At 40.6% G+C, this 21,023-nt stretch overlaps 1 protein-coding gene across 16 annotated transcripts in view; it reads right to left on the reverse strand.

The window, feature by feature from the left end:
- Window positions 1–211: 211 nt before the first annotated feature.
- The window catches only part of PTPRK (protein tyrosine phosphatase receptor type K), a 603,062-nt gene continuing 582,250 nt past the window's right edge, over window positions 212–21,023 (reverse strand). For 8 of the 16 annotated variants that reach the window (XM_038395504.2, XM_038395494.2, XM_038395502.2 and 5 more), the window contains 10 exons: window positions 20,356–20,472; window positions 19,436–19,590; window positions 18,097–18,232; window positions 13,967–14,116; window positions 13,268–13,441; window positions 10,219–10,350; window positions 9,850–9,975; window positions 7,818–7,981; window positions 6,299–6,434; window positions 212–460 (listed from right to left, as the gene is read on the reverse strand). In XM_038395504.2, coding sequence (XP_038251432.1) covers window positions 407–460; window positions 6,299–6,434; window positions 7,818–7,981; window positions 9,850–9,975; window positions 10,219–10,350; window positions 13,268–13,441; window positions 13,967–14,116; window positions 18,097–18,232; window positions 19,436–19,590; window positions 20,356–20,472 — 1,344 coding nt within the window. In that variant the 3' untranslated portion in view covers window positions 212–406. Of the gene's footprint in view, window positions 461–6,298; window positions 6,435–7,817; window positions 7,982–9,849; window positions 9,976–10,218; window positions 10,351–13,267; window positions 13,442–13,966; window positions 14,117–18,096; window positions 18,233–19,420; window positions 19,591–20,355; window positions 20,473–21,023 lie in introns of all 16 variants that reach the window. The other 8 variants (XM_043510931.1, XM_043510923.1, XM_043510928.1 and 5 more) reach the window with 1 other exon arrangement.

The raw sequence follows: 21,023 nt of genomic DNA on the forward strand, positions 1-21,023 counted from the left end.
AATGTATAAAGAATGAATTTTTCGATCAATCGGCACAGTTTTCTTTTACTTCAACGATTTATCAAAAGAAAAAGGAAAAGGAAAAATAATACCATATAGGAAATATTGATACATGCAACAGATGGCTGTATATACAAACACTGAAAAGTCCTAATTTGAGCAAATCTCTTCTGACTCTGGATTTCATTAAATTTATTTTTGTGACACTAAATGTTGATACTGTATACAGGCATAGAAACAGATTGAGTTCTTTTATTAAGATCCACAACTTCATAAGAAAAATACTTTTGCATTTAAATTTTAAAAGTCCCCCTTACTAAAATCTCTCTTCACAGGTTGAACAACTGTTGTCAAAACAGTTTACTGAGCTTCACATACTTGGTGCACTTTGTCACATCCATTCCAACTAAGATGATTCAAGGTACTCCAAAGCGACATCATAGCAGAAACGATATTGCTCCTGAAAAAAAATGAGAAAATTAAAGAAACAGTCTAATATATTAAAGGGCAGGGATATCTATGAGCAGCTATATGCTCTGCCTACTGCTGTGCCATTTTATTCCATACTAGTCTCACATGATTTTTCTTTTAAATTATTAGATGTCTGATGTCAGCTCTGATTTTAAATCTCAGCCTACTAGCCACAGTGGAAGGGAAGAAACGGCCATACATGGCAATAAGCTATTTGCTTCCCTGTGATTTGTTCTGCTTCTGAGTTGGTTATAAAACTTGTAGTTTTCATTTTCTAACAAAGTGTTTCTCTAGTGAACAACTTCAGTCCCTGTACAACTGACAGCTGTTTCTTCTATGTATTTACCAGTAAACTAGCAATAGCATCTTAATATCATGGCAAGGGAATACTGAGCTGTGATAGTGAACTGCATTAGGCCTCAAGACAGCGTTAGAAATTGTGATAAATAATGTAAAGTAAAATAGATCAGAAGGTGTATTTAAGTGAGGAGATCAGGAAGTACAGCTAGGAAAACCGATATTTATTTTTTAACAAAGTTGCTGTTCATTGTCAATATTTGAGGAAAAAAAAAGAAAAAGAAAAAAGAGAAGATTATATTCTACCACCTTTTAAAACTAAATGAAACAAGCCTGGTCTCATGATTTACTTTAGGTTGCAAAATCCACTAGCAGGAAGTGGTAGGATATCTAAAAGGTTTTATTGTGCTGCTTACTTTTGTTATCTGATGATCTTGTTGAATATAGGGCAGATGACAATGCTACATTGGTTTTCCTGGTTTGTTTTCTACTAACGACTCAACAGCTGCTGCTGTTGTCGTTCAAGAGCTCTGAATAAAAGCCTACACAACACACACCACAGAGACATACATTTACAGAAATTCAGTAACTGCAGATTAAAACTACAATGGATTTGGGGCTTTTAAAAAAAATAGAGAGAAGTTTTCAGATAATTTACCAGAATCATACGCAATATACATTGGACTCACTTTATGGCAGCACTTAAGTACCGCAAGTAATTTTCTATGCAATCTGACCGGCTTTCACTCTCAACAATGAACTGGAATCTGTGCACCAGTTTTGTGCACTACATCTCAAAAGTGTGCTGCATAATCTATATAGTACTTTTAGCAAAATGGCCACAGGTAAGCCAGATATGTTCAATAATATCCCTCTTACAGCTGTTAACATTTTAGCTATCTTTTAATCCACTTGGTACCGGCAGACAGAAGCAACTATGATGCTGGCAGACCAGCTCATGCTAGAGTGTACTCAGCTCAATTCATGTGTGTATTAGTATAGATCAAAGTACAGTGTTAACTGTAGAAGAGTGTATTTGGTGTTTAAACTTCATAAAACTAATGGGATGTTACATGCATTGCTTTTACATATCTGTATCCTGTCATAGTGTCATAGCGAACATTTACATTGTAAATACGCCTGTAACTAAATAACTCATCAGACATCAAAGAAGCCTTGTGGAACGCTAATGAAGGACTTTATGAGAAAAGGTGCTAGTTCCAAAGCAAATGGCCATTGTGTGTGATGACCTGAGGTCAGAGACTCAAAGTGCATTCCTCACTCAACATCAACAAAGGAAAAGCCCAAGTGGGTAGAGACTCTGTTACCTTGTGTTCTGTGAGAAGAAGCTATAAGAATGCATGCAAAAAAAGATCCTTCATCTCTGAAGTGTTTGGACTCTTCAGGGACGTGTACCAGATGCATAGTGGAGATCCCCAGAGTTATTCTGGGTAGCCCTGAAAGACTTTTGGAACTGGTAGTTTATTACATCACTGCCACCATTTGGGGTTACAAACTGATTCACCTGTACATATATTTTACCTGCTTTAACCTCTCAATAACTCTCATTCTTTTTTCTCAGCTAATAAATCTTTACTTAGTTTACTATAGATTTGGCAGCCAGCGTTCTCTTTGGTGTAAGATCTGGAGTACCAAATGATCTGGGGCAAGCTACTGGTCTCTTGGGACTGGGAGTAACCTGATATGGTGTGATTTTTGATTTGAGTGACCATTATCACAAAGTTCTGTTTGTCTGGGTGGCAAGATAGGCAGGAGAGTCTAACGAGACTGTCAGTGATTTCATGGTAAAACTGGTATAGAGAACCAGGAGTTCACATTTGTTACTGGCTTGATGAAATCTAATTATAGAACACACCATCAGCTTGGGGTATCTGCTCTGTTTTCTGACAGTCTGCCCTCAGGGAGGCACTCACAGTTGTGAGCAACTCCAGACAGCATGACAGCAACAAACAATAATTAGGGAAATCATATCATGTACACCTGAAGCCTAGTAAATTCTGACACCTGGAAAAAGGGACGTATGAGGAAAGGCAAACTGCACCCATTTTGTTCAATATGTAAGTTTGAAGGGTCAGAAGCAATTTTCATGATATATAAACCGTGAACATTTTTAATTTCAATTGGCATATCTGAGCTTAGTGCTAGAGGCAACCATCTGGCTGAAGAGTGAGGGTATTTGCAATAGTGGCTGCTGTCAGCATGACAGTCAAATGGCAAAAATTCCAAGCCATTCTCCAACCTGCTTTCATACTTAACCATGACAAGAAAAATCTTTAATGTTTAAGGACTCATTTTTTCTAAAGGGCCTTCACTCAGTCTGCAATTTTGGAGGCAGGAGTGGAACATGAACAGGTAAAATACCCAGTGGGGGGAAAGGGGGAGGTGAGGGAGAGAGCTGTATCTAGAGACTATTTCAAAATCAGGCATTTAATGTTTAAAAAAAATTTTTTTTTTAGAGTTATGGTTTGTTAAAGTTTACAATAATAAAAACTAATCTATTAAAAGAAAATACGTTTTATCATTAAAATTTTACTGCGTTTTATCATTAAAATTTTGGCTCTGTCAGGAAATAGTGTTACAAATTACCACAAAGGCCCAGAAATAGCAATTGTAATTACAAAATATAATATATTTCCACTTCACAGTTTATTCCTCTTAGGAAGAACTGTCTTGGCTTGTAAACTTTTAAGATGGTTTGTCTGAGCAAAATAGGCTCTAGTGTTACTTTAAGAACATAGGGTGATCTTGAGAGATTATAGTGTACCCTAATGACAGGTTTCAGAGTAGCAGCCATGTTAGTCTGTATTCGCAAAAAGAAAAGCAGTACTTGTGGCACCTTAGAGACTAACAAATTTATTAGAGCATAAGCTTTCGTGAGCTACAGCTCACTTCATCGGATGAGCTGTAGCTCACGAAAGCTTATGCTCTAATAAATTTGTTAGTCTCTAAGGTGCCACAAGTACTGCTTTTCTTTTTGAGTGTACCCTAAGGAATTGTCTACACTTACTGGGGGATCGAGGCATGGCAATCGATGCATTGGCGGTTGATTTAGCAGGTCTAGTGAAGTCCGCTAAATTGACTGCAGATTACTCTCCCATCAACTCCTGTACTCCACCAACGAGAAGCGCAAGGGGAGTCGACAGGACAGTGTCTCCCATCAACATAGCATAGTGTGGACCGCACAGTAAGTAGATCTAAGTACATCGACTTCAGCAACGTTATTAATGTAGCTGAAGTTGCGTAACTTAGGTCAATCTACCCCCGTAGTGTAGAAAAGTTCCGAATATTTTCCTTGAAAAGTACGTGATATGGTAGGAGAGAAATGACCTACCAAAACACACAACCCAGTTGCTTATGATGCTATCCAATGAGTAGTCCCTCTATGTGCAATAGGTTTCCAACTCAGGATATAACAATTCCCAACAGTACACCCACTCAGAATATTACATTGACTGTTAGAATTATACTAGGGTGATACCTGCAGGTCTCCTACCTCTAGTAGATGGATTGCTATGTTTTTTTAGCACAAAATTCAGGATCTAGTACTTTTGGTCACACCAGTGAAACAATGAACAATCCCCAGTGTTAGGATATAGATATTCAGGCCTGTCTGTAAAGGCCTATACTCTAAGAATTTAGGTGTATTCTTATCACTTGGCTAGTTATAGAGGTATAAAAGAAAGAATCAAAATCACTGTCTGCCAGCGTGAGGTTCTTCTCTTACTGTGACAGTCTGAGGCCCTGTTCTTAAGCTAAGGCCTTTGGCTAAGTAGCAGAGACAGCCATAAGCTGGGAAAAAGAAAAGGAGTACTTGTGGCACCTTAGAGACTAACAAATTTATTTGAGCATAAGCTTTCGTGAGCTACAGCTCACTTCATCAGATGCATTTGGTGGAAAATACAGTGGGGAGATTTATATACACATAGAGAGAACATGAAACAATGGGTTTATCATACACACTGTAAGGAGAGTGATCACTTAAGATGAGCCATCACCAGCAGCGGGGGGCGGGGAAAGGAGGAAAACCTTTCATGGTGACAAGCAAGGTAGGCTATTTCCAGCAGTTAACAAGAATATCTGAGGAACAGTGGGGGGGTTGGGTGGGGGGGGAGAAATAACATGGGGAAATAGTTTTACTTTGTGTAATGACTCATCCAGTCCCAGTCTCTATTCAAGCCTAAGTTAATTGTATCCAGTTTGCAAATTAATTCCAATTCAGCAGTCTCTCCTTGGAGTCTGTTTTTGAAGTTTTTTTTGTTGAAGGATAGCCACCTTCAGGTCTGTAATCGAGTGACCGGAGAGATTGAAGTGTTCTCCGACTGGTTTTTGAATGTTATAATTCTTGACGTCTGATTTGTGTCCATTTATTCTTTTATGTAGAGACTGTCCAGTTTGACCAATGTACATGGCAGAGGGGCATTGCTGGCACATGATGGCATATATCACATTGGTAGATGCGCAGGTGAACGAGCCTCTGATAGTGTGGCTGACGTAAAAGAATAAATGGACACAAATCCGATGAAGCGAGCTGTAACTCACGAAAGCTTACGCTCAAATAAATTTGTTAGTCTCTAAGGTGCCACAACTACTCCTTTTCTTTTTGTGAATACAGACTAACACGGCTGCTACTCTATAAGCTGGGAAGCGACTGGTCACCTCCTCACATTCCAAACTAGTCACATTGAAATAAGGTGCTATTGGGCCATTAGGAATACAATCCTGTCCTGATAGTGCCTATCGCCTCTAGAGAAAGGGAAACGTCTAGAAGATGTAAAAGGAAACTTAGTTTGATAGCATCCTGTCTGGCAAGAACTCACTTATCAATAGCTGGGATGTGAAATCCTTACTTCTGTATTGTTTTGTCATTATAGTTCCCACTTTGCTATTGTTTGTCTGTATAATCTCTGTCTGGTTCTGTGATTGTTTCTGTCTGCTGTATAATTAATTTTGCTGCGTGTAAACTAATTAAGATGGTGGGATATAATTGGTTACATAATCATGTTACAATATGTTAGGATTAGTTAGTTAAATTTCATGAAAATGATTGGTTAAGGTATAACTAAGCAGAACTCAAGTTTTACTATATAGTCTGCAGTCAATCAGGAAGTTGGTGGGTGTGTGGGTGTTTGTGGGGGGAATGGGAACAGGGAATGGGGGTGGGGAAACTGGAATCATGTTTGGCTAAGGGCAGGAATGGGAACAGGGACACAGATGTGAGGCTCTGTGGTGTCAGAGCTGGGAAGGGGGACACTAAGGAAGGAAACTGGAATCATGCTTGCCGGAAGTTCACCCCAATAAACATCAAATTGTTTGCACCTTTGGACTTTGGGTATTGTTGCTCTCTGTTCATGCGAGAAGGACCAGGGAAGTAAGTGGGTGAAGGAATAAGCCCCCTAACACCCTGCATCCCAGGTTAGAGTGCTCCCAAGTGAGCCATATCAATACACACCGTACATTGTCCTTCTTGCTAACTGGCTGTCTGAATTCCAATCAATGCGCTGTAACTTACCGGGGTTTCTACCATGTTTGGCTTACTATTCCGTAACGTCTTTACTGCGTGGAAAACATCAACAACATTTTGTCTTTTGACCATTTCAACAACTATGCCTATAGCACAGAACATTCCACTCCGACCACCACCATTCCTGAATGTAAGCAAAACAATAGAGTTAGTACATCTGTTACGTATAAATATACCTGGCACCTATATCTCACCTTTAATTTTGTAAAACTACAAGATGGAGGATCCATTAGACGAGACAGACCTTTATCAATCCCCTCATAGCTCTAGCTGATGTGGTTTGAAACATCTGACACCACTGCCACTGTTGATACTGTTTTGAATCAATTGTGGTGTGCTATATAGCTCATTATGCAGCCTAGCTATGCTATAACACAGCTTAAGTAGGCAGAAGAAATTAAAAATAAGTGTTATGAATATAAATTGCAACATTTTCCATTTGCTTCTGGAGGGAACTGTTTAAAATCATCACAAGCTACAAGAGTATTGGCAGAATATTACTGGAGTGTGCTGCTGATTTGATCTTTAGAGACACTTCTAATCTTTTTTGTAACTTTTTGATATTATTTCCAAAGGGTCCTGGAAACCAGGATAGGTGTTTTTTTTCCTTCAATATAAATTTAAATTACATAAACAAACTATATGAGTCTCTGGATACCATATGGACATTCTGGAATTTTGCTGTGGTTAAGCGTCAAAAGAGATCTGTGAACACTTAATTATAAACCTCCTTTTGAGGGCAGTTTATTCAACAGCTAAAATTGAAGCTTTAAGTTGAAATATGGTAGAAAAGAGATTGGTCACTTTTCCTTCAGGGAATGTAAAAAAATAGCTCTCTTTTAAAGATGACATTTAATTGGTTACACATATGGTGGGACTCAGTGGGTTTTTTTTATTCTCTCTTTTTAAATGACAGTGCTAGAAAAGCAAGTACTGCCTACATGGTGTACATTAATTATTTTTCACAAGCACTACTATAGATGTAACAAAAATGACTCTGATTTCAGGTATGCATATTCTTGGTCCAGAATGACACAAAATATCTGTAATGTATAAACTTGTTGGAAGAGCACTATTCAAAATTTGCAAAACATATAATGAAAAGCTTCATTATATGTAATCTCTTGCCACTTAGTACAAAGAAGCATCCTGTTGGATTACTCAGTAGTATAATGGTATTGGATCAGAAGTCACTTGTGTACCCTCATTTATAGCCACCTGGAGAACACTGCCATTAGGTGTAAAAGGAGAAAATTGGGAATCCAGAAAACCCCCGCAAAAGAGAACACACATCTGTCCAGCTAGCCACTTCTATTGTGCTCATTGCCACAGTATGTAGGCCCCATTTTGAAGTGGGTGAGTACCAAAGCCAAAATTAAAACAAAATAGGACACATGCAATAGAATGTATTAATAGGAGCACTCGATTGAATTTAAAATAACGAATTGGATGCTAAAAAGACTGAGATGCTGCCATATACCAAGTTGGCCACAACAAAATTACTCACAGACAATGAATGATAGTTCGGCCTTCCCCTTCTTCACATTCCTCTTGCCATTTTTCAACTTGAAGAATTAACTTCAAAAATGATCTCTTGGAGCCTGGAATGTCTCTGTGAGAAGCCCATCCCAAATAGTGGAATTGCTGCACCATCAGATAGCCTTCCTGCGGCTGATGGAAGCCAAACCACTTTACGTTAACCATGGCACATTTATAATCAGTTTATGAAAACTACACAGATCAAATAAAGTGAAGCTAAATCAGAGTATATATTGCACACAAATTCCATTACATGTATGTGCTGAGCATACATACAAAGAGATAGCATAAAGGTGTCTGTGTAAGTATTACAGAAGTAGGGCACAATGAAACAAGTTTAAGAAAAAAATGTTCTGGAGTAGTTGCAATTAGAACATAAAAGTTTATAGGGCCACTAATTTAACCACTCCTAAATAAACTAACAGGGATATTTCTCTGGATTCTAAACAGCTAGTTTTTTTAAAAAAATTCTGTCTCTACATAAGCAATAAAAAACCCTGTTGTTGAATCTGTAGACCTTATAGAAATGCAGTGGTCTGTAGGAGCACTTATCTTGACAAAGTATTTCCAGTTATAAAACAACAACAAATGATGGTGGTGTACAAGTATGTTTTTTGCTTGAATGGAGCCTGCTCCTTTTGCCAGCCCATCATATCCTGATGGCAAATCTCTGAGCCTTTCCTAAACTGGGTTTCAGACACAGAGTGTTCTGGGGTGGCTTAGAATGTTAAAAAAAAAAAAAAAAAAAAAAAAAGGTTTCCTATACCTGGCTGCCCTAAAGAATAAATAACTCACTCTAGTTTCATGTAGCAGGGGCAGGCAAAGATGGAAAGACATGTGGGGTCCTGGGAGGAAAAGAGATGGTGCAGAGAGAAAGAAAGGTTCACAGGAAAGGGATGGGAGAGAGACAGAGGAAACAAAAATAAAAAAGCCAAAACAGAAGAAAAGGAGAGAATGAAAATAAGAGATGGAACAAGTGAAAGAGACAGGAACAAGGAAACTACAAAATATAAGAAACAAAAAAAGGACTACAACATAATCATTTAATGTATTAATATCTCTACAGTGTATTGAATTTCCCAGACACAACAAGGAGAGTTAAAAGGAGAAATGAAAACATTTTACTTAATACCCCTTTCAACCAAAGCATAGAGTTTGGATAAAACATGACCCAGTTCTGAACCATCCATGAAAAATAGCTTGGAAAATCAAAACCTGACAGAAGTGCCTTTGCAACACCCTCTCATTTCCCTAGATCCATTAGCATCATCATTTATGAGTTAAATTAGAAATATGCTATGTACTTCACAGACATTGTCCTAACTTGATTTCTAAATATGAGACGTAACAAGTGAGGGTAATAAAGTGGGGGGTGGTTACCATAGCACAACCTATTGGTTCTCACAAATTTTTCTTTGCAGGCAACATGGCAGAAATGAGTTCCTAGTGGGGACCTGAAGGAGAAGGTAGTGGCTGGTAAACATAGTTTGAGAGAGTATTGAAAGAATGCAGGACAACCTGAAAGAAGGCAGAGACAGTAATGGATAAAAGAGATGAAAAGTGCATCAAGTCTTGCATCGTTACTGGAGGTGGAGAGAACATGTTAGTAAATGTAGGTCAGTGCAGAGTGTCTCAAGAACCTCCAAAACCAGAATAACTTTGAGTCTTTTCACACATATTTAGTAGAATGTCATAATGCTTCTGCTTTGTTTTGTGGTTCTTGCACCACAAGGCCCACGAGGTGTTAATTATATAACCACAAGTATCCTTCAGATACGCTTACATGCAATTTCATATGACGGTTATAAAATGAAATACTGCTTGTGTCCATTATAGGCATTATATTGTAGAAAAATAGTTAAATCTTAGGAACTGAATGTTTAATTCTGTTCTGCTTAATGTCTGAAGAGAATTAATATTGTATATTTAGTATTATGCAATACTCAAATCCATAATAGCTCAGTTAGCTGTTATCTAGCTGTTATTATGATGATACTTACTCTTGTTAGATTGCATATCCTGAAAATTCTGTTTATTACATCACAATCCATTGAACAAGACATGCATTCAACTTGAATAGGACCATATCTCAGCATTCCTTCTTCAGGCCAATACTGTGGACAGCCCTGCACAAGAATAAAATGGGTATAATTAAAATTTAAGTAGTATTTCATTATGATTATAACACACTTTATAGTACAGGAATAGATATGTTAATTAATACTAATTAGTTACTGAAAAGCAAAGCCACAGGGTAATTACACTGTAATTGCAATGAAACTGCACTGTAATTATATTCACCCTATTGCAAAGCATAACCACCTTGTGGCATTAATTTGTTCACAAAATCCCCATACACAAACACTAACCTGTGCTAAATCAACTTCATTTAACATTACAACAGAGGTACAGCCATAGTCATACACTAATCTCCAGAAATCTTTCACAGTGTTTGGCAAAGGATGTTGTGTGACAATGAAAGCAGCTGGTTGCCTGTAGCTCTGTAAAGAAAAAGGGTGAGTAGGAGAATATTACTAAAGAAAGCACTGAATAATGATTATGCAAAGTCTGGGTCTCTTGGAAACATAACTAAAACAAAGTAGTGGCATAAAATCTAGCAGTTTTAACCAAAACAACTATTCAGACAATAAGATATCTTAAAGTGGAAAAAAAACCCAACAGGTCACATATGCAAAAATCTCCTTTAAATAAATCACTTAAAAGTTGAGCCCATTGTTGCATACTTTGCTGAACTGGTGCTTATATTAAATGCATTCATCATAGTTTCCGATTATTTTAAAATACTTGGGAGACAAAGTAGAGATGTATTAGCCCCATTTTACAGAGCGGGATACTGAGGCACAGAAAGATTGATTTAACCAAGTTCACACAAGAAGTCTGACTCAGCCAGGAACTGGACCTAGATCTTGAGTCCCATGATGGTGCGATAAACACAAGGCCACCTTTCCTCTCCTAACTGAACCTAAAGATTTTTTCTAAACCTAAAAATTTGTTTTTAATAGTTTTATTGGAGAAGTCTTTTGGCATTTTACATCCCCTCCCTGCACCTCTTGGTTGGGGTTGGACTCAGGTTGTGAGCATTGCGATGTTGTCACTAGTGGAAGGAGACCAGCAGGTGACTGTCATGCACAGTTGCCATCTGGGAAGAATGATAGTCAGGGGGAAAAGGAGGGGGGAAGGGAAGGGAGGCTGGCAGTTATTTTTAAAGGTAATTAGGGATAAATTCCCACCAGTAAGGACACAGCTGTGTAGCTGCTGTACTCAGGCTGCACTACCTCCTACTGCACCTGGAATACTCCTGATAGGACTGGAGAAGCTCTGTCTCCTGATGGCTGCAGCCCATATGCCTGCAACTGGGGACTTCTGGCCCTGTAGCACGTAGACTACAGGCAGCAGAGAGGAGGGACAAATCAGTGCAAACAAGCTTCAATGGGTCTAACCTCCTGGAGGCTGAGAACATAGAATCATAGAGTATCAGGGTTGGAAGGCACCTCAGGAGGTCATCTAGTCCAACCCCCTGCTCAAAGCAGGACCAATCCCCAACTAAATCATCCCAGCCAGGGCTCTGTCAAGTCTGATCTTAAAAACCTCAAAGGAAGGAGATTCCACCACCTCCCGAGGTAACACATTCCAGTGCTTCATCACCCACCAAGTGAAAAAGTTTTTCCTAATATCCAACCTAAACCTCCCCAATTGCAACTTGAGACCATTGCTCCTTGTTCCGTCATCTGCTACCACTGAGAACAGTCTAGATCCATCCTCTTTGGAACCCCCTTTCAGGTAGTTGAAAGCAGCTATCAAATCACCCCTTATTCTTCTCTTCCGCAGACTAAATAATCCCAGTTCCCTCAGCCTCTCCTCATAAATCATGTGTTCCAGTTCCCTAATCATTTTTGTTGCCCTCTGCTGGACGTTTTCCAATTTTTCCACATCCTTCTTGTAGTGTGGGGCCCAAAACTGGACACAGTACTCCAGATGAGGCCTCACCAATGTCCAATAGAGGGGAACGATCACGTCCCTCGATCTGCTGGCAATGCCCCTACTTATAAATCCCAAAATGCCTTTGGCCTTCTTGGCAACAAGGGCACACTGTTGACTCATATCCGGCTTCTCATCCACTGTAATCCCTAGGTCCTTTTCTGCAGAAATGCTGCCTAGCCATTTGGTCCCTAGTCTGTAGCGGTGTATGGGATTCTTCCCTCCTAAGTGCAGGACTCTGCACTTGTCCTTGTACAACCTCATCAGATTTCTTTTGGACCAATCCTCTAATTTGTCTAGGTCCCTCTATATCCTATCCCTACCCTCCAGCGTATCCACCTCTCCTCCTAGTTTAGTGTCATCTGCAAACTTGCTGAGCGTGTAATCCACACCATTCTCCAGATCATTAATGAAGATATTGAACAAAACTGGCCGCAGGACCAACCCTTGGGGCACTCTGCTTGATACCGGCTGCCAACTAGACATGGAGTCATTGATCACTACTGTTGAGCCCGACAATCTAGCCAGCTTTCTATCCACCTTATAGTCCATTCATCCAGCCCATACTTCTTTAACTTGCTGGCAAGAATACTGTGGGAGACCATGTCAAAAGCTTTGCTAAAGTCAAGGAACAACACATCCACTGCTTTCCCCTCATCCACAGAGCCAGTTATCTCATCATAGAAGGCATTAGATTAGTCAGGCATGACTTGCCCTTGGTGAATCCATGCTGACTGTTCCTGATCACTTTCCTCTCCTCTAAGTGTTTCAGAATTGATTCCATGATTTTTCCAGGGACTGAGGTGAGGCTGACTGGCCTGTATCTACTGTTCTACTACAGGGCTGTTTGTATCTACTCCCTGCAGCCTCCAGCTCCTGGTGTCCCGGCAACACATGGGTTGCAAGTAGCAGAAGGAGGAGACACAGCACAAGGAGACCGTCTATTGTGGGACTGTTACATCAGATCACATTTGAGATGGAAAGAGATAGGGTGGCTTGGCAGGACTTCCTTTTTTCCCCAACAAATATGGAATTGCTACCCACAAATTATTTGTCCAAAGCTCAGATGAGCAGTATTTATTTCTGACCAGTGACAGATTTGAAGATGCTACATATTGTGACTATGGAGGAATGGAAATTGGAGATTTAATACGATACTATTAAAAAGGGGAGTTCCCAGCTTTCCAGAGGATCACAGAAACACTGAGATGTCTGAGATATCTAACATTGTAAAGGAACAACAAAAGTTAGTGGATTTTAAAAATGTTGCCAAGACTTCCCTCTCCCTTCTTTGTTAAGACCATTTTACTGAACACTACAGGAAGAAAGAATTACCCTTTCTTTAACCAGCAAGAGTTCTCTCTCATATTACACAGCTTTTCATGGCACGTTACGCAGACAAAGGAGGTAGTCTCTTACATCCATAAGAGCAGCATTGATATAGTTGCTGCTCTCCCCATCAATAGTAATTAAGAAAGGCAGACATCTGTCAGGTGGCAGCATATCCATGAAGCGATTCTTGTCATGATTCCTTGGCAAGCAGGCTATGCTGCAATCTTCAGCTTGCAGCCGAGGGGTCACAGAATTCAGGGTCTAAACAGCAGAGGGAATTAATATCATGTTATAGTGAATCTTATATACAGTGTTCTTGAAATTCATTTGTTTATTTAGAATGTTGCAATGTGGGAAACATGAAAAATCACAAGCAAACAAGAGCATGGGTCTGCTTGAGAAACTGGACAGTTTTTCAGTTAAAATGAATGAAAGCTCAGGTTCGAAGACACATCAGGAACTGCTGAACGGATCCTCTAAATGCATCCCCTCAACATGCAATACCTAAGGAAGAAAATAGAAGAGAATCTTGTGAAACACCTATGAACTGTGTCTCACTTGCTTAAAATGCAAAATAAATCCCAATCCTGCCTGTTCAAGGTCATATTTAAGAGTGACGGTGTAAAGTACATAATAAAAGAAAAGGGTGTTAGATTATCTTAAATACAAGAAAGGGACAAAGGTTATGAATTTGATATGAAAGCCTTTTTCCTTAAAAAAAAATTGTCTGTACCTATAGGCAAAGAAGTTGCTATTCTATGAAGAGCTACCAGTAACTGTAAATACCTGAAATTCATCTTTGAGATGTGAAGAGTTTGTCTGAGAGTCTATTCTAATCATATCAAAATAGGCAGCTTTGAATTCACAGACAGGGATGGCAGTTTCTCCACATAAGCAAGCTTCCAGAATGGCATCATGAATAAAGATGTACTGCTCCTACCAAAGGGGAAAAGAAAAGAAATCTAACAATTTTAAAACAAAATAAAATCTTACTTTCCTTCAAGATAAGTGGATCTTCCCCCTTCTATAAATCTTATTCAAAGCAGCTTCCATCAATCCACTGGATATTGCTTTAGCACCTTAAGTACAGTACACTCTGCCTAACTAGGATGCAGTTAATCAGTATTTTCCCTGAGAACTAATTTAAGTACAGCGATAGTAAGTGCATAAGTACACTAATTTGCTTAATGGGGGAATTTTCAGGGGATTTTGTGGTGCATAGGTCAGTGTGGGAGACAGGCTCATGCTGGTTCTGCTTATTTGCTTCCTTAACGGTAGCTTTCAATTCCATGATACATACAGAGAGCATATAAAATGGTTAGAGCACTACCTGCTCCCAGAAATTATGTGGCATATTTCATGCTACTTATACGTGGGTGGACTGGTATACCTAGTGTCTCATAACTAGCACTGGGTAGGCAATAGATTCAGCATTACACCAACACAGAAAATGCTGCCTCCTGATTCTGTTGGCCTGTCCAGTGAGTCTGCAGCCCCCAGCCAGCTGCATTATTATTCCAACAGTGTCTTTTGTCAAATATTATACAACACCCCAGGCCTGTCAACAGGGGATGGCAACGGGGACAACTGCCCAGGGGCCTGGGTGATTTAAAAGGGCCCGGAAGCCCCCGGCTGCTGCCACTGTAGCAGCGGTGTCAGCCAGGAGACCAAGGGCCTTTTAAATCGCCCGGGCAGGCCGGAGGACTCCTAGGCATGCGACTGCTCCGGGCCCCAGGCTTTGGGGGGCCCCAAGGGCCGGCGTGATTGGCCAGTGCGGGCAGTCCCAGAAGTGACAGATTCGTCACTTCCGCCCCGGGACTCTCCCCCCTTGGGATGGCCCTGGGGCCCGGAATTTCTGATGGCGGGCCTGCAACACCCAGTGTGCTAGTCACATCAGAGAGTTCATAACACACAGTCTCTGCCCACAAAGAATTTAAAATCCAAGGCTAGACAAAAAGTAACAAACAACTGGGAGAGTAAGTGGAAGGGACAATGAGAATGACAGTAAGATTGTGTGGTGACCCAACGGTGTGAACGCTTCATGATGGTAGTTTTTATTATTTTTTTATTAGAGAAAATGGTTACTAACCTTTCTGTATTCTTTGAGATGTGTTGCTGCTCATGTCCATTCCGAGTTAGGTGTGTTTGTGCACCATGTGCACCATTGCCAGAGTTTTTTCCCTTAGTGGTATCTGTCAAGCCGGCTTTAGCACCCTCTGGTGCTGTGCGCTTATGCGCCGGTTTAAAGAGTGCAGCCAGGTCTTCACCCTCTCAGTTACTTCTTTCCCTTAACACTGACAGAGGGTCAGGAGGGTGGGTCGTGGAACAGACATGAGCAACACACCTTGAAGAACAGTTATGGAAAGGTTAGTAACTATTTTTTCTTCTTCGAGTGCTTGCTTTTGTCCATTCCATGTTAGGTGACTCACAAGCAGTACCCCAAGAGGTGGGTTCAGAGGTCATGGACAAGCTGACAGCCACACTGCTCTCCCAAAACGAGCGTTGTCCCGGGCCTGCTGGGTGATGGTGTAGTGAGATGCGAAGGTCTGTACTGATGTCTAGGTTGTGGCCCTGCAAATGTCCTGGATTGGGAACTGTGAGAGGAACTCTGCTGATGAAGCCTGGCCTCTTGGCCTGGTTGATATAAAATTGTGACACCACCTCTGGCAGGAAGGACGAGTTGGGGCGGGGCTGGACCTTGTCCTTGAAGGACTCCATATGAGGTGGTTCAGATGTGAAGGTCTTGATTTCAGAGACCCTTCTGTCCAAGGTGATTGCCTCCAGGAAGGTGATCGTCCAAGAGTGAAGCAACAGGGGGCATGATGCTAGTGGCTTGAAGAGGGGACCAATGAAGTTTGACAGAATCAGGTTTAAGTGCTATGTGAGGACTGGCTCACAGACCTGAGGATAGAGCTTCTCCAGCCCTTTGAGAAACATACAATTATCTCGTAGGAGAACACTGACCTGCCGTTCACCAGTGGGTAGAAAGCTGAGATGGCTGCTAAGTACATTTTAATAGACAAGAGGAATCAGCCCCTGTTGTTTTCAGTGGAGCAAGTAGTCCAAGACAGACTGAGGGGAAGATCGAGTTAGAGAGAGAGCTCATTGAGACGCACATGTTGAGAAGCGCTTCCATTTGGCCAGGTAGGTAGCCCTGGTGAACACCTTTTTACAACACAGCAAGACCTGTTCTGAGCAAGCTTGTTCTTCTGGGTTCAGCCATGCAGCAAGTGAGGTTCGGGTGAAGCAACCCGCCATGGTCTTGTGAGATTAGGTCTGGGCTAAGTGGGAGTGAGAGTGGAGCTGCTACTGACAGATCCAGGAGCACGACGAACCAGTGTTGGCATGGCCATGCGGGGGCTATCAGAATGACTCTTGACTTGTTTGTTTGACTTTTAGGAGAACCGTGTGAACCAGAGGGATTGGAGGAAAGGCATAGAATTGGAGATCTGTCCATGGGAACAGGAAAGCATTGGAGAGGGAGCCTGAGCTTTACTAGACAGCGAGCAAAACTGATGGCATTTTCTGTGCTGTCTGGTAATGAACAGGTCCACCTGGGGAGGCCCCGCTGTTGGAAGATTAATTTGGTGACCTTCACATGAAGGGACCACTCAAAGTGAGAGGAAAGGGATCTGCTGAGGTGATCTGCCAGTACATTCCAGGCTCCTGGGAGATGTGTCACCTCGAGATGAATGGGGTACTTTGTGAAGAAGTTCCAATCTGATAGCCTCCTGACAAAGAACTGAAGACTGGGCACCTCCCTGCTTGTTGATATAGAACATGGCTGTGGTATTGTCTGTCAGGACTTGCACCACATAACCTGAGATTCGGGGAAGGAACACTTGGCAAGCTAAGTGTACTGCCCTAACATCCGTTAAGTTTATGTGCAGGGAGAGTTCTTCTTGGGACCTGCGGCCCTGCGTCCTGAGGTGGGCTCCCCATCCTAGGTCTGACGCAGCCAAGATTAAAATTACTGGTAGTTGAAAGGCAATAAAGGGCAACCCCATCATTACCAATCTTGGGTCTTTTCACTGGTTCACGGGGCTGAAGACTAGAGGAGTACCAGAGTCCAAGTGGTGTCTGCTCAGGGAGCATACTGATGCTAGCCACGTCTGGAGGGGTCTGAGGCACAGTCTTTCACGCTGAACTACGTTAGTACATGCTGCCATGTGCCCCAGTAGCTTGAGGCAAACCTGAGCTGTTGTAATTGGATGGACCATAACATTGGATATCAGGTCCAACCTGGTCCGGAATCAGGCCTCTGGCAGAAAGGCCCTGGGTTGGGTTGAGTCAAGCACCGCCCCAAAAAATTCTTTTCTCTGAGCCAGGACAAGAGTTGACTTTTGTTCTTTTATCAGCAGGCCCTGCGCTCGAAGGTGGTTTGGACCGTGCTGATCCTGGAGTGCGTGGAAACTACTGGGTTCTATTGTTCTCGATTGGGTGGGCTCCAGTTTAGGAGCAGGCAAAGGGCTGGCAGATCCTTTGTGCTGTGTGCTCCTGGCTCCACAGTACTGTTCTTATGCAGAAATTCCTCTTACTGTGGATAAATAGCCATCTGCCATGGGGGAGGGTGGGACGGGTGACTGACTGGGGTAGCAACCGTGTCAGTCTGTATTCGCAAAAAGAAAAGGAGTACTTGTGGCACCTTAGAGACTAACAAATTTATCTGTTCATTGGTTTGAGCATTGGTCTGTTAAACCCAGGGTTGTGAGTTCAATTCTTGAGGGGGCCACTTAGGGATCTGGGGCAAAAATTGGGGATTGGTCCTGCTTTGAGCAGGGGGTTGGACTAGATGACCTCCTGAGGTCCCTTCCAACCCTGATATTCTATGATTCTGTGATTAAGAGGATTTTGATGTATTGATTACAGGAATAAAATTCTGACTTAATGCAGCTAGGAAAGATAAGCTACCATACCTCTGTTTGTACCATGTTGATGCGACGCGACCGTAAGGCTTTGACACAATTGTAGATGTCCACAACACCTTCCCTTTCTGCCATGTCTAGCATGATGTCAATCACAATGTAACAGCCAGTTCGTCCAGCACCAGCACTGGAAAGAATTAGGAAATAATTTCAGAGTACTCCCACAATCCAGTAAATCTACCCCACAAACTTAGCAAACTCTCTTTGGCATTTACAAGTACACACTTGGAACACTAACCTAAGTTCTCATACATAGCTTTCCAACCATTACATAATCTCCAGTTTTCCCCTTTATTCTTCAGAATAGCATTTAAACACACATGAAATGTATATAGCTCAAAAGCAAGATCTTTTCAACAGATCTCAGATTATGTAAAAACAGTATCAGTGAGGTTCCTTTTTAGTATCTCAGAACGTTCCTTCATGGTCCAGAAACAAAACTGTAGTAACAGACTTTTTAGTTGAACAGAGATCTTCAGGATGACTATGCTCTTTATGGAATCACTTCAAAACAAATAGGACTTCATCTTTATTCAGAGAGACTAAGGAGGACCTTTTTTCCTAAAGGACAATTTCAGATAAAGTTTGACTGTAAAATATAGACTCTCCCCTATACTCTGGTTTACGCAGTTAACAGTCTTCTGGTGCAATATCAGGATTGTATGGGAGTCTCTCTTGGGTTTTTACATAGCTATTATAGATATTTGCAAAGTGAATTCCTGCAACATGCACAACTTGGCTAACTCTATGTGCAGAATGTAGTTAACACATTTCATGGATTTGCCAAGAAATCGTATTTCAATGAACTATGCACTATAATGGGAAATTTGCAAAACTTACAAGGAAAACAACACTCTTCAGTTGTTCCCACTATATCCAATATCCAGGCTTATTTCAGAACGTTGCTTCACTGGGTGGATCTATTTGTTGCTATATGTTCAATTAAATATTCTACTTAAAATTATATTTCACAAACACACATTTTAAATGTCAACATAGCTGTAACAAAATACCGTCCAAGTACTCGGTCATAAAATTTTGCCATAGAGCACGTTAAACGTTAGCCAAGCCTTGTTATAATGTAGGTTAATAGTTTTGAGGAAAAAATATTTGCCTGTACAAATCGGGGAAATTTTACTAGAATCTAGCTATGTTTGAACATTGTTGTAGCTAGCCTAGTTTTGCTTCCAGTGTGGACAGGGCATTGAAAGAGCAAATTCATTCCCAAAAGTTAAACAACAAAAAGACAAACCCCACAACTTCACAAGAGACCACTATACAAGCTCACGTATAAAGTTGTAGAAAATTCATCTACCTCTTTTCTACACACCTGCAATGTACAACAATAGGCCCAGCACCAGGAGGGTTAGACAATTTGACTCGACGTATAAATGAAAGGAGGCCTGTGGCATTGTAAGGAACTCCATGATCTGGCCAGCCAGTGAAATGGAACTGTTTAAGTTCACGGATTTCATTATAACCTCTCTGTCAAAGACAAAAATAATATTTTAAAAAAGGCTCATGGCTATTAATAAATTCCTGGTTCATCTTTATCACATATACATAAAAAGAGCAGAATCTATTCTAAACTGCCTGGCATCTTATCACGTAAGGCTTATATAGTATAAGGGTGCCATACTGTGATATTTTGATAATCTACGGCAAATCTGAAACACATAATACTTATATTTGCTATTAAAGGATGCTAGATCAACTGTTAATTGTTTTTAGAGTCAACACAAAAAAGCATTTTACTGATGTTTCTATATATAATATAGAATTCTCCAACCTATGCAGACAGGTGTAACAGTTATACCAGAAGACCACAGCTGTTCCACACCAGCTAGTATTTGCTATCCATATTCATTTATGTTCATACTCTAAGTAATAAACAAGTCAGGGTATTGGTGCAACATTAACTCCTGTAAGGGTCAGGACATGTTCCAGCGAATGGGAAGATGGTTAAGAACAATGTACTTCGGCCCAGCATACAGGTTCATTTTTAAGGTCAGGAAGGGAAGTATACAACACCACTCAAAACAAATTATTGAAGTACAAGAGCTACGGGTATATGAATGATTGCGAACCAATGATGTAACATATTCTTTCTATGGTAAAATAAATTCTGCATTATGGAACTGTTAATTAGGGAGAATGACTTGGTATTGTACTTAAATATGTGAAAGACACTCTTTAATGAACTGAGTTGCAAGGAAGCAATATTCTGATGATGTCTTTCAAAGGGCTTACCCTTTCAAGGGTGAATGTCCTGACTACGTACTCCGCAAGTGGCTCCATTTCCACACAAGTCACTTTGAAGTCCCCATAAACTTCAGTGTCATCAGGCCAGTACTTATAGCACTTGACCTAAAAACAGAATTAAAAGGCATCTTAAAGCATACGAAAGTGAAAGCATGCCAAACAGTAATTTAACTCATTATATCACAATTACTTTCAAAATAATGATGTAGTCATATGAACCCTATTGTGGACCAGATGCACCAACTGCCAATTAAGTACTGCGAAAGCTGTTCATAATGTTAGTGTTAAGAGTTCATGCTGATTTACACATCCCTCCACAAAAGCCAAATTATCTTTCTGAATTAGTGAATCTGAATTCGATAGTCTTCTAGTAAGGAAAACATATTTTTCACTGGTTTTAATTAATGCTGTGTGATGTTTTCCATTTCAATAATTATGTTGTTGTAAAGCAATCTCAGGTGTTTTATTAAAGTAATTCTCAAGAGACTGGCTAATCCTAAAATGCAAAATAATTTGCTGATTTCTATCTGCTGTTAAAGATGATGTGCACTTGTTGTCTAGTCAGCTAACTGTGATCATCTGAGCACAGAGTAATATACAAATGTTTTTTATGCACTAGATTGTATTATGGATTCAGGCAGCATTGTTCCCTATTC

Source organism: Dermochelys coriacea, chromosome 3 (assembly GCF_009764565.3).
Source record: "Dermochelys coriacea isolate rDerCor1 chromosome 3, rDerCor1.pri.v4, whole genome shotgun sequence".
Classification (NCBI taxonomy): Eukaryota; Metazoa; Chordata; order Testudines; family Dermochelyidae; genus Dermochelys; species Dermochelys coriacea.